The 16,259-nt window shown below is 48.6% G+C and overlaps 1 protein-coding gene across 1 annotated transcript; it reads left to right on the forward strand.

The window, feature by feature from the left end:
* Positions 1–12,140: 12,140 nt before the first annotated feature.
* LOC100836365 (probable trehalose-phosphate phosphatase 6) lies at positions 12,141–15,025 on the forward strand. The gene is made up of 10 exons (XM_003574417.3): positions 12,141–12,562; positions 12,720–12,860; positions 12,976–13,047; positions 13,163–13,261; positions 13,364–13,417; positions 13,576–13,677; positions 13,771–13,848; positions 13,957–14,026; positions 14,106–14,269; positions 14,545–15,025. Exons 1-10 carry the CDS (start codon positions 12,311–12,313, stop codon positions 14,608–14,610), a joined length of 1,098 nt encoding a protein of 365 aa, XP_003574465.1. The 5' UTR covers positions 12,141–12,310; the 3' UTR covers positions 14,611–15,025.
* Positions 15,026–16,259: the final 1,234 nt, after the last annotated feature.

Here is a 16,259-nt window from a genome sequence, read left to right on the forward strand (position 1 = left end):
AAGAAGATCGGATCACCAGCCGGTTCCGATTCGACCAGACGATTGAAGAGAAAGAACAAAAGTGTCGCCAATTAATCACGTGCTCGGAATCAATTAGCTCGCGTTCACACACGGGTTTGGGTGACAATATATATGCTCGTAAACAAACCCTTGCACCGACCGGCGCCTGATCTGCCAAGAATCACTCAAGAATCCAAGAATCTAAGTGAAGGGCCAACAGATATAGATTACCGAAGCGATTCCCTCGCATGGCCGAGATCGTGCGTCCGTAGCCGCCAAGGGCCGAAAGCCCATGCGGCCGGCTGACTCCCTGACCGTGGTGTTGATCTCCACACATGGGCCTTATTCCGCCGCTCGTCACACATGGGCCTTATATACCCCAACGTTTTTTTTTACGGATCGTTAATTCGTTATGCCCCAACGTTGTGCGCGCTATGGGATCAGAAAAGCAGCTGATCTGCTGATGCGGTGTGGAGGGTGGAATCACATCGCGGCAGGTGTGCGTGAGACTAGCCACATTGTGCCAGGTGTGGTAATTAAAGTGTCAACTAAGCAATTTTGATGACGTGTCATGTTATTAATGAGGAAAGAGAGTGTTGGGGTAACTTAGATATGTTATCATCACATCACACTTTTCAAAATACAATGAGTCTATAAAACTAATAAATGAAGATTTCATGTTATCACAGATAATATGTTAAAGCAGTAACATAAACTAATAAACTATAAACTAGTGACATTATGTTACTCCCTAATATACTGATACCGCTGCGTTCCCGGTTGCTAGCATCGTGTGTGGAAGCTACCAACTTCCAAGGTGTGGCCACTGGCCAGGGGGCAACTGGACGGGGATAGCCCAGTTGAGCCGCCGGCGGCGCATCTGCCGCCGACGAGCGGAGGATCGGATCCATGCACGCATAGTCGCGATTTTGGCTTGGTTATGATTCTGCAGCAAAAAAATATGCGCTGCCGTTCCTTGCCGCTAAACTACACATCTCCCTGGCCGCCATGTCGGTCTGAGGCCAAACAAGACACACACTCTACAAGGCTAGCATACGGGGGTATTATAATTAATTAAACCGATTAGCGTTCGTTAATCCCTGCAATGCTGTTCTTAGCCTTACGTATACAAGTACGTTCGCACGAGTGTATATATACGTACGCAGTACCACTTATCAACGCCACGCGCCCATAAGCTCCACACGTACCGGGCCGCTCTTTCATTGTATCCGTATCTCCTTAATTCTCCTCAGGTATATGGATACATGTCGTCGGTCTCTGTAGATAGATATTGTCTGCGCTCAAATATTTCTCAATTGTTATACCCTCTCCGTCTCATATTAAGTACCGAAATATTACATGTATCTAGACGTATTTTGATACTTTTTCCGATCCTAATTTTTTTTCGTGACCACCACGAGAATTTAGGATCGGAGGGAGTATATAGATACCTCATGTTTAGACAAATTCAAGTCATTTAATATGGATGGAGAGAGTACATGTTGCTAATACATACTTTGTTGATCGGTTCCCAGCTGGTATATATTCGCGTACATGCTGTGTTGGAATGAAGGGGATGGGCAGAGGCGTGGCAGCCATGGGTGGCGACGACGACGACCAGAAGACGTCGTGGCCGGAGGTCGTGGGCTGGAATGTTATTGCTGCGGGGAAGAAGGTCGTCGCCGATAGGCTGGACGTCCACCTGGAGGTCCACCTTGTCGGCGACAACGCACCGCCTGGGTATGATGGCGAGCGCGTCCGTCTCATCATCATCGCTGACCCCGGAACCACCATCGCCCAGACGCCCGTCATCGGCTAGTTAGCTAGCTAGCCTGGTCCTGCATGCGCGTGTCAAATTTCATCCGTAATATATACTCCATGCACACAATAAATATAATAAATAAAAATAATAATAGGGTGCTTGTGATTGTCATACCCGAATGGCCACTTCAGTCGCCACGTGCCCATTTGTCGGCCTAAACCGTGATTTGGATTTATATTGCACCGTCTTGCCAAGTTTAGGAAAGAGGGATAAGAATTGTGACTTTGTGGACTAAATTGTTCCCCTCTCAAGTTTATGGACCATCTGAGCAATTTCCTCAGATATAAAAGTATATTTTTCAAATTTAATTTTTTACCCATATAATTTCAGCAGAGTTTACCCATATGAATGAACGATTGAAACGACTTTATTTAGTTTATTCTTTGTGGTGTGTTATGTGTCACAAGATTGGCCACCCTCTGAGCCGTTCGATCTGATCTAAGTCACAATTATAGGGCATCTGATCTTTACAGCAAGAAAACCAACATGCAACAATTTCTCCTAGTGTTTCATCCATCATCACGACCCTATCAAAATTCATCCGAAGTTATTCCAACATTTGTAACATGCCCTTGCAACAAAAAAGCTGAAAGATAGCATGCGACTTCACGTGATGCGAGAAACCAATGCATGCAACATGCGCATATAAGATATACAACATATATATATCTAAGAATCACATTTGCAGCATATATGCCACCCTTCGCAGCAGAGGGATTGTACTGTTTCGAATTTTCTATCGGTCGTCCCTCTTGCAAATACTTCACACGCTTGCAGCATATCAAAACAGTCTACGCAACATCAGAGATCCCAAATTCACTAACTTATACGGAGTACTTGAGGTCCCAACCATCACCGTCCGTCTCGACTCACCGAAGCCCTGCTGACATCATCGACAAAGAAAAACGCTGAACCAGTCAGCAGATACCGGTCGGAGCCTCGGAGGGAGTACCTTTTTTCCCTCCAATTTTTGAATGGGCAATCAATTCTAAGCACGGCATTTCTCTGGGCTGTCAAACAGCTAATGGGCCGAGAGAAACAGGGTAGGATAACGGAATACCAGGCCCGCTCACAACGGTTCACCAGGCCAGTAGTTGTTCTAAAAAAAAAAAGGCCAGTAGTTCGGAATCACATCCCACCACTTGTGATTTGTTCTAAAAAAACACTTGTGATCATTGCGCTGTAATGTCTCTAAGTACTCCTTTATTTTCTGCAAAAAATCCACAGATCTCTGAACACTTTTGTAGTGGTCTGTTTTGAAATCGGAAGGTATGCTCCTTAATTTATTCGGAAAACAAAAAGATCGCATCACCAGCCGGCCGGTTCCGATTCCATCATCAGAAGCCTAAAAGACCAAGAACAAAAGCGTCGATAATTAATCACGTGACGGAAAACAGAGACAGATGGAAGAATCAATTAGATTGCGTTCACACACGGAGTCGAGTCATAATATATGCTCCGTAAACTAACCTTTGCACCGACCGACCAGCACCTGATCTGCCAAGAATCGGGTCATCGAATTAGTTGATCAACAGCCAACGGATAGATTATTACCGAAAAAATTCCCTCGCAAAGTCGCAACTAGAAACGCCTTGGATACGAAGGCCTGGCATGCAAAAGATCGATGGAGGTCGTGCGTGTCCGAAAGGAATCCGCGGGGCGCGCATGCATGCACGTGCGCAAATTAAAGACCATCGTCAATCGTCGAGGTCTCTCTCCGAACGGCGGCATCTCTGACTCGCGCGATTCACGACCGTGGAAACATCAAACATGAACGGGGATCTCCTCGTCGATCGGATGGCTGCACACATGGGCCTTGTAATCTGCTGTTCGTTGTGCGCGCCGTGGAATAAAAGGAGCTGACATATGTGGTGTGGATGGTGGAATCCAAGATTTTAAATCTAACGCTTTGCGGCACTATCAAGGTTTAGGCGAGCTCCCGGGACGCGATGGTGAATTTTTCCGCGACACCCGCAATTCCAAGATACCAACGCTATGTTGTGTGAAATCGCGCGAAAGTGCATCCGCAATCTTGTCCGCTATGGACATCCACTGGACCGGAATCAAAGACCGGATAAATTAGGAATATTTTTCAGCCAAAATATGAACCGTTGGTCAAAATAGGTGTTACTAGGAATAAAACGTACGAAACCGCAATGAACTTGTTAATTGTTATGCTGCTCATGCACTGTAGGCTGAATGGTTAATATTCATGCGAACGTCTTACATGTCTTGGTCTTCAACTTATTATGGCTTATATAGTTATATGATACTTCCTCCCACTGGCGGAGCCACCGCCCGGCCAGCTAGGGCAATTGCCCAGGCCCCATCCCGTGACATACGCTAGAAATTAGTGTTGATTAAGTGATTTAAGGCTGATTTTGTAGGGCAAAATTCTATGAGGACGGCTGCATCCAGTATTTGCCCAGGCTCGCTCTTCCATTTCATAATTCTCGTCTCAAATTTGTTTAAAAATGTATTTATTTCTAAAAAATGTCTACATACTTGTAATATTTCGACAAGAATTATGAAACGGAGGGAGTATTATTCTTTGATGGTCTGTGTCAAAACTATTTGAATTTCACTACTGAACGAGACGTACATGTCATTTCATAGACGCGAAATGTCCACAATCTAGCGCTTTACATGAATCACGTAGTACGTCGCGGCGGTGCCGCGTGCGGTGCGCGTGAGCCTGCCGCTAGCTGCTGCGTGCGTGCGTGCCCGGTTGGTAGCGTAGCGGCGTACCCGCGAGTGCTAGCTAAGCTGATGCACCGTGTGGAAGCTTCCAAGGCGCGTGGGAGGCCAGGGGGCAACTGGACGGGGATTAGCCCGGGCAGTGGAGTGGGCGCATCTGGAACTTCCCGGCGCATCGATCTGCCGACGACGATCGACCGCGACATCGGAGGATATCGGATCCACAGTCACACACGGCGCATCTCGCACGTATGTAACGTACGTGGGCTTGACTTGTGGAGTTTAGTTTATGCCCTCGATCGGCCTTGAGAGCGAGAGAGAGAGAGAGGCAGGCAGGATCTGCACTACTTCGCCGGCTAAATTAAAGCCAGCTTCTTTTTCATTCGGCGCCGCGGGTTCCACTGCCGGTCTTATTTGGTCACGTTTCGGTTCTGTACGCAGGACCCGCCGCCCACAACAATTCTGGTTAACTTGAGATCTGCAGCACAAACAAATTACGCGCTAGCAGCCGTTTCTAGCCGCTACACTATACACAGATCCCCGTGGCTGGCATGTGCCGATCGACCCCTGCTGAGTCGATCCGACGCCAAAAGGCAAACCGTATCATCTCGAGCCTCCCAAAACACTTGTGTGCACGAGCGTCAGGATTCAGGCTTTCACAGGTGTGCAGGGCTTAGTGCAATGCTGACACTCGCCGTTCATCAGAGATCATCAGCCAAGTATGGATGGATGGATAGATAGATAGGATCGATCGGCCCAATGGACGTACGCCTGCCTCCGCACATACAGTCGCCCGGTCAGCTAGCTGGTCGACACTAATCTCGATCGATCGCAACCTTATCTATCCGCCTATCTCTAGACCCGGATAAAAAGACGAATGGCTAAAGATTTGGCCTACACCTTTTTCCCCTGCTTGTCACGTGGCTCTAGTGCTTGCGCCTCTAGTGCCTTGTGCTGTGCTGCCTGGTCGATCGATCCATGATCAAGTACGGCGGCTCTAGGACTTGCCTGCTTTTGGTTCTTGATTACCGAATGGCCGATATATAAACAGGGGTCGAGAAGATAAAAAGTACTACTACCTGGAGCCGTTCTGTTCTGCTCATGTGCATCTAATTATCCATCACTTTTCTTGTCAAAAAAAAAAACTATCCATCACTTTCTGATGCTTATGACCAGAGCAGATATAAAGTTAGCAACCATAGAAATATAAGAAGCAGCTTTGACGACGCTACCGACACAGTGTTTGCACAATTACGCACTGTGCCGCGCGTGTGGTTTATAGCTGCTGGGTCATGCCATTCTTGTAGATAGTCGTCCGTTCAGGTTCAGCTGCATGTATACAACGAATGAAATTTGTCTTCCCTGACTGTATGTACCTTGAAATCTTGAATAAACCGTATATGGCAAAAACGTACCTTTTACTTAATTTGGTGAAATAAACAATATCATCTCTTTTGTCGCACCAAATCTATCTTGTTATCTATCTGGTTTTTAAATGGTCGATGGTGGAATATAAAGTTTTGTTGCAGTGTGCTGGGACTAGGATCCTTGTAGATGCCAGATCTGTCTTAATTAGCTTTTTGTGCCGCGGGCGTCCACAGTCTATTTGTAAATTGCTTATGTTATCCCCTGCTTCTGCTTTTGCATGTTTTTATATGGTCCTCTTACTAAAAGGACATTTTACATATGTTTGGTTGGACATCAATGGGAGTACTGGGAGCGTCTACACTAGCTACTGGTACGCCGATTGAGAAATTTTGAAGATAGCTTACCAAAAAAACTGATTTCTTTGTCCAGCGAAAAACAATTCCTCAATCGGGCATAGCCACAACTCCCTTGCATTGGACATGAGAACGCCAGAAACATCTCCCTCGCACAAGACAAGGCGTGCTGCCCACCATGCATGGAATGCTCGGCAACGAGAAGATTCGTCGTCGTCATTCGCAAGTCAGTCAGTCAAGCCGCCAAGGACATCCGACAGGTGTCGCTGCGTCAGCACCCGATCCAGGCTGCACCTGAACTGGGAAGAAGACGCTCCGGACTCCGGAGGCCGCAAAACGCAGCACAAATAGGCACCGATCAGACTTACACGGAGTAGTCTGTTACTAACAGTTACAGAATCACAATGAAAATGATTTTGGACACGAATCTAACTATATTGATTTTGCGTCACATAGCCTACATATAATTATCGGTCCGGTCAAATCATGATCTTAAATAGTCCAGTTTATATCCTCAGCCGTAGGAGTACTTTTGGTGTGTCCAGACTCCAATCTACCAACTACTTACTCTGCCACCTAACGTTCAAATCGAGCTCACACAGAAAAATCGGTACTTTTCTGCGATTAACTTTTACAAATTCTGCTTCATAATCGTTGCAACTAACGCAACTTTCTGACTAACTGACTGTGCTGTTCAACTTTTGAATTGGTTGGTTATTTTGTATGCCTCCTTTATTCAGAAATTCCATAGTCATTTCGAGCTAGAGCCTACCTAGAGTGCCAGATACCGAACGCTAACCGTACTAAGGAACAAATGTAAGATCGGCGTAAAGAGATCAAGGTAATCTATGCTAAAGCTCCCTGCTTTTTTGCAGTTCTCAATCATATGTGCCGTCTGCAAGTGGCCAAAGGCGGTATTTCATATTCTTGAACCGTTAAGAAAATATTCTCCCTGTTTAGATCTATATGATTTGCATGGATACAAAAGTGGTTTGGAAGATTTGGCCATGATTAGTTAGCTGCATGCATGCCAATTGGCATATGACAGAGTGTCATGGAAGCCAAAATGACAGTTCTCTTGAAGTGCCTTTTGCCAATCTTTCCGATCTTGCAAAGCGGGTTGCAAATTAAGCCAAACCACTTCTAACCCCCCCTTTTTTTTTGCAGCGGGATGCTCACATGCAAGTCTTGTAAATCTCCTATATGTTACTTTCCGGTTCACAAATCTTCCCTATGTTAGATTGAGCCATGTGATGGCACGTTTGCTTGCCCACTTGCTTGGGAGAGGTATCAGATCAACCGTAAATCTTCCCTATCAGACGTATTTCGATGCTTCATTTTTGTTAATTGAACCTTCAAATTTTAAGGGTGTGCAGCACTGCGCATGCATAAGCCATAACACTACGTTCTTGATTTTTGTTTATCATGGTCGAACTTGGACTGGCGCTATTCATGCATGGAAATGATGTCGCAATTTCAACTCATATGTACTCTAGAACCTATTATGTTTATAAACTTAGTTTTTGATGAAAGCGAAATAACTAGCTCCAGCCTGATTGCTAGCTACTGCTACCCCCACTACTAGATGCAAAAGTAGTCTGGACTTTGAAATAAAAGAAGATGGATCGGTATCAAAAGAGAAATATATGGCCCAATGCATCTAGGCTAAGAACCACCGCCACAATGTGCATAAGCAATTGGGGTGCATGCAGCAGCTAGCTAGCTAGAGACGACACACTGAGACAGGAGAGGCAAAGATAAGGAATCTTGGCGTAAGTCGGAGAGGAATGAAGAAGGTGTGGCCGGCCCCGGGTTGCACACTTGCACGTCGACCGAGCTATAGAGTTCTCCTGCAGCGCACGTACGCACGCTTCTTGCATCGTTGAAAAGAGAGAAATGTTCTGCGTAGATTCTTGCTGCTAGTACCCCCTATATATCCCCAATAATTTGTACCGCATGGAGATCGACATGCATGGATCGATGGCCGGATCGATGACACATATACCAATCTACCACGTAAGCATCGTATTCGAACCAGTAGTTCCGTTCCGTTCGATCGACCTGTGCAAGTGCAACAACTCTAGCAAATCAGAATTAATGGCCTCTCCATGACTGCAGGGGGCATCTGTACATATAGCTAGCTCGAGATGCCGAGATGGGTATCTATGTTAGCTTAGCTTGATTGGCGGCGCATGCATTTATGCAAATGATCGGCACCCAACAACGACCACCCCCGTCACCTCGATCGAATAAACGTACACATCAGAGCCACTTACTTGTGCTCACCTCACCACCAATGCATACGCATGTGCATGCAGCTAACCATGCGGCCATCGTTCGGCTGAGACAAGCTGGACTGTCAAGCATATGTACATTGCTTAAAAGATAATCCAATTAAGGTGAGATCAAACGAAGATCAGTCCACATGCTGTTGGACGGACGGGACATATGTCCAGGGGCACCTGCAGGTTAATAATGTTGCATGCATGCATGCACACATGTATGCATCTCCACCAATCGAGCATGTAGACTCGTTGCGACCAATTATGCGCGGCAGCAAGATTCTCGGATCCAACAGGGCCTCGATCAACACGTACACACAACAAAAGACACCTAGAAAACGAGATCCCCAAGCACGAGCGATGATGCCGTTAGGACCAGTACGTGCATCTTTCTCCTGGTTAATCTTAATATTCTGCCAAGATAATCTTAATGTTGAGTGTACAGTAGTAATAATGTAGTATACTCTGATTAATCTGATGTACTTGCGAGGTGGCGACTCCACAGCCAATCTTTGTGTGCACGGTCTGGCCTGAAAAGTGAAAAGAGACCAATCGGGGAGTTCAATTAACTACTGGAGCAGCTGAATTGTTAGGTGAAAAGAAGGTATGGAATACTCGCTGAACCCATGTGGTTGCCGGGGGATGGCCACGATGCGGAAGATTTGCTTGGTGTTTCGTCGAATATTGTGCGCTGGGGTCTCCCTCTAACGATGATTCCAATCTCTCTCGTTCCCTGCTACCTCAACTGTACGTACAGAAGCAAAAGGGAAGGAGAGAACAAAAAGGTAACGTTGTTTATGCAGTAGCTAGCTAGTTTATTGTGGATACATATACATGCATGTCAGAGCAACCTAGCCACCGACCACAGTATATATGTGTGTAATCATCCGCGCACCGGCCTTGGTGGCTTGGTGTGCTTATCAGATAGTATTTTTTTTTGTAAGGAATCACACATCGGTGGTGGCGGCCTTTACTCTTGTTACTCTCATTTTCGTATAGGATGATGTAGGGCCATACATAAGAATTCGAGGCCCTGGAACGAAATGCAAAATGGGGCCTAAAATTGAAAAATGTTACCATCGAATCGGTATTAGCATTTGGGGTTTGATTTTCAAAAGTAAATTCAGATTCACTCAAAACAAATCTATCAAGAGCACCCTTTTAAGTTTGAGCCGCCGCTTCCAATCTTTTGTTTCTTCTTACGCTTTCCATAGCCAGGATCATACCTCCCATTTCCTAAACACATTTAGAAATAGATACACCCAAAATAACGGTTTTGTTGTGTGTACGTGTTGAGGAAAAAGAGAGAAAGGCAAGGGCTCTAATGAAAAAGACATGGCGCCTAACATGTGGGACCCACATGTAAGATATGTTGTCAAATGCGGTTAAACCGTTATGTTGGGTGAAGCGAGACAATTGGACACAATACGTGTGGTTTTGCGGACAAATTCAAAAGTGAGGGCTCGTTGAGAAGTCTGCCTAGTTCTATGAAATTTACTCAAGGAATGGAGAGAGTATGTATTTTAGTTAGAAATCAATCGACATGCGTCGCCGGATTTTGGTCCAACGATAGCACATAAGAGAAGGGAGAGTGACGATGAGGGTCAGATATTAATTCCAATGATTCTGATATGTCATCTGAGATTAAGGAATTTTTCTTAAATATCAGACAACTGAGAACTACACACACACAAGCTATATCTAAGCGCCGGATTTTTAATTAAAATGATTAAATTTCAGTCCATGCATGAGGACCCTTAAATATCATCATTCTGTTCTCTGCACACCGGTTGTTTTGCACGAAGGAGGAGAGAAGAATTTCCGTTTCAATGCGCAGCCGCCCACAACACAACCGACAAATGTACGTACATGCATAGTTCACCTAAGCTGCCCGTACGTACGTGTCAACTTTGACTCTAACCAGGCGTACGGTCGACGTCGACGTAGGCGTAGTGAAATAAAAGCGTTGTTTAACTCTGCCAACAGAGAAAAAAAAGGCAGCGAAAAGTTCACCGGCCGACAAAGTTAAGCAACAAACACAGTCGCCGCCTGACCACACCATGCCTCGCGTATATATACCGTCGACTAGCTCGTCGCTCTCCCCAGCCCCTGTACATGTCGCACTACTGTACGTGTGGTACCTTGCGCGTGTACACGTATATGCCTCGGCCGCGTGGAGATCGATGCCGGCGGGGGTCGATCGATCGACCGGTCGACAACTCAAGATCCGGCGATCAGTCGATCTGTCGCCACATGCTGCTTTTGATCCGCGTTCCCCGTTACATCGACGTCCTCACGTGCATATATAAAATGACGTATAAATACAAGAACAGGGCGTCGGTCGACACGACCAGCTAGCCCATTGGATCGATGCATGGATGGAGACGGCCGGACGACATGATACCAGTTACTGTAGTATAGTACTAGGTCGGCAGCTAACTAGCTGCCATGCCCTAAACTAGAGCAACAGAAGGGCTCGTCTTCCTCGGTGCACAGTACATTGAGGCTAGTGCGTCCCGAGTCATCCGCGAGACCGACCGCTAGCTCCGGCGTCGCTTCAGCCCCCGCGTGGCGTGGCGTGCCTACGTACTACGGTCCAACGTCAGTTTGTATCGTGCCGTCGTTGTTGTTGCTTCTAAACTTGTGTCTAGTCATATATCCACGGATCGATGACTAGATGTGGTTTTAGTTTACCACTGCCACGGGCTGGCTAGTACAGGCTATCTTGTCGTGCACCGATCGATCCATCATCCCCCGCGTACGTAAAATTGGCTTGATTATCAGCCTTTAGCGACGGAGCGAGCTCTGGCTCGACAGCTCGGAGACCTTGGCCGTGGATGCATCTGCCCGGGTCTCGGGACCACCTGTGCCGGCCGCCTGAGCACTGGCCACAACTACCATGGATCGGTCAGTCAGGGCTGTGGCTTTAGACGGTGCCCGCAAAGCGCATGGACATCAGACGGGGACAAACGGGCCGGGGAAGAAGACAAAGAGGCATGGGACGTACGTGTCAGCGCAGGCTAGATCAGCTAGCATGCCCGCGCGGGAGACCGCCCACAGAGGTGCCGCCACGACGGCCTCGCCGCGCCCCACGCGTCGGCTCCGTGTCGCCCGCCGGGTTCTGCTCTGTTCCGGCCGGGTTCGCTGTATCCATCCGTCGCTAGCGGCAGCTGCTGCCTGCCTTCCTCGACGGAGCCGGATCGAGCCACGCCCTTCCATCTCAGGGCCGATGAAGCGAAGCAACTGCCTTTTTTTCTATGATGAAAACTCGGTGTTGGCGGTTGCGATGCGATGCGCTTGACGGAAAAGGAACGAGTTAAAGCTAGCGCAGCGACGTCCTTGTGTTACCGACCAAACACATAGGTGGGCCGTACGTACAGGCACCAGACCTCAGCGCAGGAACGTCGTGGAGGTCGATCGACGCGTCAGGGGCAGCGGCGGCGAAGACCGAGGCGGACCGTGGAGCCCGGAGCCGAGAGCAGAGAGCTCCTCGGCGACCCAGAAGCCGGGGATGGCTGGTCAGTGGTGGGGGTGGGACCCACAGGATGGTGGGTCCCGCGGCGGGCCCCGTTGATTCGCGTCGCGCCCATGGCTTTCCCGCTCGATCTATAAATAACCGTCCCCGTCCTCGCCTCCTCAACACAACCCAAGCTCCCTCTCCTCCTTCTCTTCCCTCCAATCTTCCATCCTCGAAGAAGAGAGTAGTTCCTACAGCTCGAGGCTTCGATCGGATCATCGGCTCGGTGTTCAGCTTCCAGCAGCAGCAGCAAAGACAGTCAGACAGAGAGATGACGAAGCAGAGCGTGGTGGTGCCGGAGCTGGCCCTGGCGATGCCGCCCAACTCGGCGGCGCTGTACCCGTACCCGCCGCCGCGGGCCATGCCGGGGGTGGCCGTGCGCAAGAAGTACCTGCAGGCGCAGATGGAGCTCGGCTCCGGCCTCATCAACGGCTGGGTCGAGTCCATGCGCGCCTCCTCGCCCACCCACGCCAAGGCCGCCGCCGCGCTCGCCGCCGTCGACGACGATCACACCGCCTGGATGGTACGTCCGTCCTCAATGCGTAAATACCAGAACGCGATTGGCCTATTGCGTCGCGGTGCTTTGTCGTCGTTTGCTGCTCTGTTTTCCTTTTTCCATGTGTTGTCGTGCTGAGATGGAATGCGTCTCTGTTTTCCGGCGCCGTGTTTGATCGGTGCAGGTGAAGCACCCGTCGGCGCTCAGCAAGTTCGACCAGATCGTGGCCGCGTCCAAGGGCAAGCGCATCGTCATGTTCCTTGACTACGACGGCACGCTGTCCCCCATCGTTGACGACCCCGACGCCGCCTTCATGAGCGACACGGTAATTCACGGCTCTGCCGCTCCTCAAAAACACAATCCCTCTGTTTCATTACCCCTACGCCCAACTTAATTGCCATCTCTGAATCTGATCACGGTGGATGCTTTTCTCCGGTCAGATGCGGCTGGCGGTGCGGAGCGTCGCCAGGCAGTTCCCGACGGCGATCGTCAGCGGGCGGTGCCGCGACAAGGTACGCACGCGCATTAGTCAACCCGTCCCCTTATGCCAAGCCCAGCTAGATCATTCATTACTCGCCGATTGCCAATCAGCTTAATCTGGTTTCTCTCTGCCGCATACGCGTGCAGGTGTTCGATTTCGTGAAGCTGGCGGAGCTCTACTACGCCGGCAGCCATGGCATGGACATCAAGGGGCCCGCTAAAGCCTCCCGGCACACCAAGGCTAAGGTTTGCACGCGCCCCTTCTTGCCGGTGACTCGTGTCCCTCGACGGCCACCCAAAACGGGCAGATTCTTATCTCGCTCTGCTTTTCCCTTGTGTGGTGCACAGGCCAAAGGAGTTCTCTTTCAGCCGGCGAGCGAGTTCCTGCCCATGATAGAACAGGTACTGATAATAATTATGCCATCTTGTGCGCTCTGCTTGCTTCCTCTGCGAAGCATGTCAGTCATGGAGCTCGATCACTTTTTAGGGGTCTGCGGGCTCTTGGATTTGATGGGAACTAGTTTAGTGTTGCTGACGGACCGGTTGGTGTGTTTGGTTAGGTGCACGAATCTCTGATGGAAAAGACCAAGTGCATAGCTGGATCCAAGGTGGAGAACAACAAGTTCTGCGTGTCTGTCCACTTCAGATGCGTAGACGAAAAGGTGTGGCAAATGTTCCTTTCCAATTCCCCTTCTCTCCGTTCCTAATCGTAGCCATTTCGGTATCTGACGGGACCCGACCTTTTGGCACTGCAGGACTGGAGCCCGTTGGCGGACATCGTGAAGGCGGTGCTCAAGGACTACCCCAAACTGAAGCTCACACAAGGAAGGAAGGTGGGTGCGCGCGTCAGTTCTTCGCTTGCTTGCTCATTGGAGTACTAGTGGTTTGCCTTGACATGGTCGCTGAGTCGTTTTCTGATCATTGGATTCTGTCCCCTGTAGGTGCTCGAGATCCGGCCCACAATCAAGTGGGACAAGGGCAAGGCTCTGGAGTTCCTCTTGGAGTCGCTGGGTAAGTTTTTGGAGTCTGCTCTGTCAGCTCAGCCATGTCCTGTTCCTGAATCCTGAGCTTGATCTGCTTTCTTTTGCAGGGTTCGCCGACTGCAGCAACGTGCTGCCGGTGTACATCGGCGACGACCGCACGGACGAGGACGCCTTCAAGGTGCTGCGCAAGCGAGGCCAGGGCATCGGCATCCTCGTGTCCAAGCACGCCAAGGACACCAACGCCTCCTACTCGCTGCAGGAGCCCGCCGAGGCAAGTGCATTGCTTTCATCTTCTCCCCCCCCCCCCCCCCCCCCACACACACCCACCCCCCCGTAGCTCTCTTCTCTGCTGCTACAGTATTATCTCTAGTCCGCATCATGCGTGCGAGCGACGGCCGGTGTGTGTCGACGTCGGTGTCGCGGGCCGGCCCATTAAATTCTGCCGGCGTCTTCTTCTGCAGCCACTTGCTTCCTGTCCCCGCGCGCTCTGTGTGATATGAACGATGCTGACGCACGCGGCTCGTCTCTCTTTCTTGATCCTTGCAGGTGATGGAGTTCCTGCTGCGGCTCGTCGAGTGGGATCGCCTCTCCAAGTCTCGCCCCAGGTGGTGATGGACGGATGGATCCATGGACAACGAAGACGACGACTCATTAACCGATCGAGTTAATTAATTACTCCCCGGCGACCAACTAGGAGGAGATTATCGAGTGTTGATTAGCAGTATAGATGCATAACTACTATGGGTGATTAACTAGAGGGAGCGTATCATCTCTATTACTTAGCTCCTGTCCTGTCCTGTCCTGTGCTGTCCTTGTATCTTGCTGTGCGCTGTCAATGTGCACGCGTGCGTATCTGCGCGCCTCCCTTCTTTTTCTGGGAGGTGCCTTGCGGGTGGTTGCTAGCGATCTGGCGGCGCAGGAAGATGTAATTATGGCTTCCCAAGTTCTGGTTATGTCTGTACAAGGGTATGTTATATATGATGAAATGAAGAGCAAGGGAAGAGCAGAATTGCCCTCTTTTTCTTCAGTTTTTGTGAACACAAAATAGTCGACATGATATCTAAAGTTATATAGGCCACTGGCGTTTTTATAAGTATATTCGTTAAGGATTTTCTGTTAGATGTGTGCTTGGGATTAACTATTTCTAATGCAATAAAATTAAGAAATCAAATCTGCTTTTGTTGGGAGAGATTCAAAAGGAAACTTTGTTTTGAGTGTAATTAACTATTTCTCATATAATAAAATGAATAAATACGATTTGCTTTTGTTTCGAGAGATTCACAAGGGCATCTTGTCTCATGTATTCCCCATGCATGCAAGTCCTCATTACTTTCTTTGAGTATTTTTTGTTTAGTACCACAACATGGATGCATGCAAGATTGTCCTGCGGTCAATCATTCTTAAGAATTTTTACTTAAAGTTTTACTTAAGATTTGGAAGTTGATCTAGAAAAAAAACATATACTGTATGAGATCCAGCTTGCATCTATGAGCACATATATATATATGATAATTTTAATGCGCAACTTGCTCATTAAATTAAGACCACTTAATATGTGAATTCGGAAAGAGCCCCTGCGCAACCCGCATAGGTAACTTGAGGTCCCTTCTCCGCACCTCTTTTGCAAGTAGCCGTCCGGAGTTTGGTGTGGTCACTTGTCAGAGAGGTTGTTACTTGTCTAAGATTGTCCATTCTCTCTCCTCTTATTAACAAGCTTAGTACTCCCATTTGTTACATAATACACTTCATTTTTCTCTTGAAATCTGCGCCCGGCCAATAACTACTCACATCCATTTATTATTAACCCAATATGAGTGGTCAGTCACTGGAAACAAGAGTTGATTTGGTCTATAAGTACACAAATGTATACACGTTGTATTTTGAAATGGAGGGAGTAATTGATTGTCGGGATGCACTAACAAGTTACTCCGTAAGTAACAAGTCGGTTGTGCCTCCCTCCTCAGCTGCACAAGACTGTGCGCTAGTTCCCAAGAACATGACCTCTTGGCTGTCAACGACGCCCCTGCTGTCCCACGGCACTTGTGGTGCTACCATCTTGTTGCATGAGGTGCCAATCTCCATTGCAGACATGAACATGTCTTGTAGGGAGCTCTCAGTGGCCACCTCAACCACCATGGCATGGCCAGGGGTTCCTGTCCACTATGAAAGCGAGAATGTATCGATGGTGGCTTTCTACAGGGAGTGGGGCCGGGACCATGGCGATATTTATGGCATGTTTTACTAGTATCAAGGGAAGGGAG

Source organism: Brachypodium distachyon, chromosome 3 (genome assembly GCF_000005505.3).
Source record: "Brachypodium distachyon strain Bd21 chromosome 3, Brachypodium_distachyon_v3.0, whole genome shotgun sequence".
In the NCBI taxonomy this organism is placed as follows: Eukaryota; Viridiplantae; Streptophyta; class Magnoliopsida; order Poales; family Poaceae; genus Brachypodium; species Brachypodium distachyon.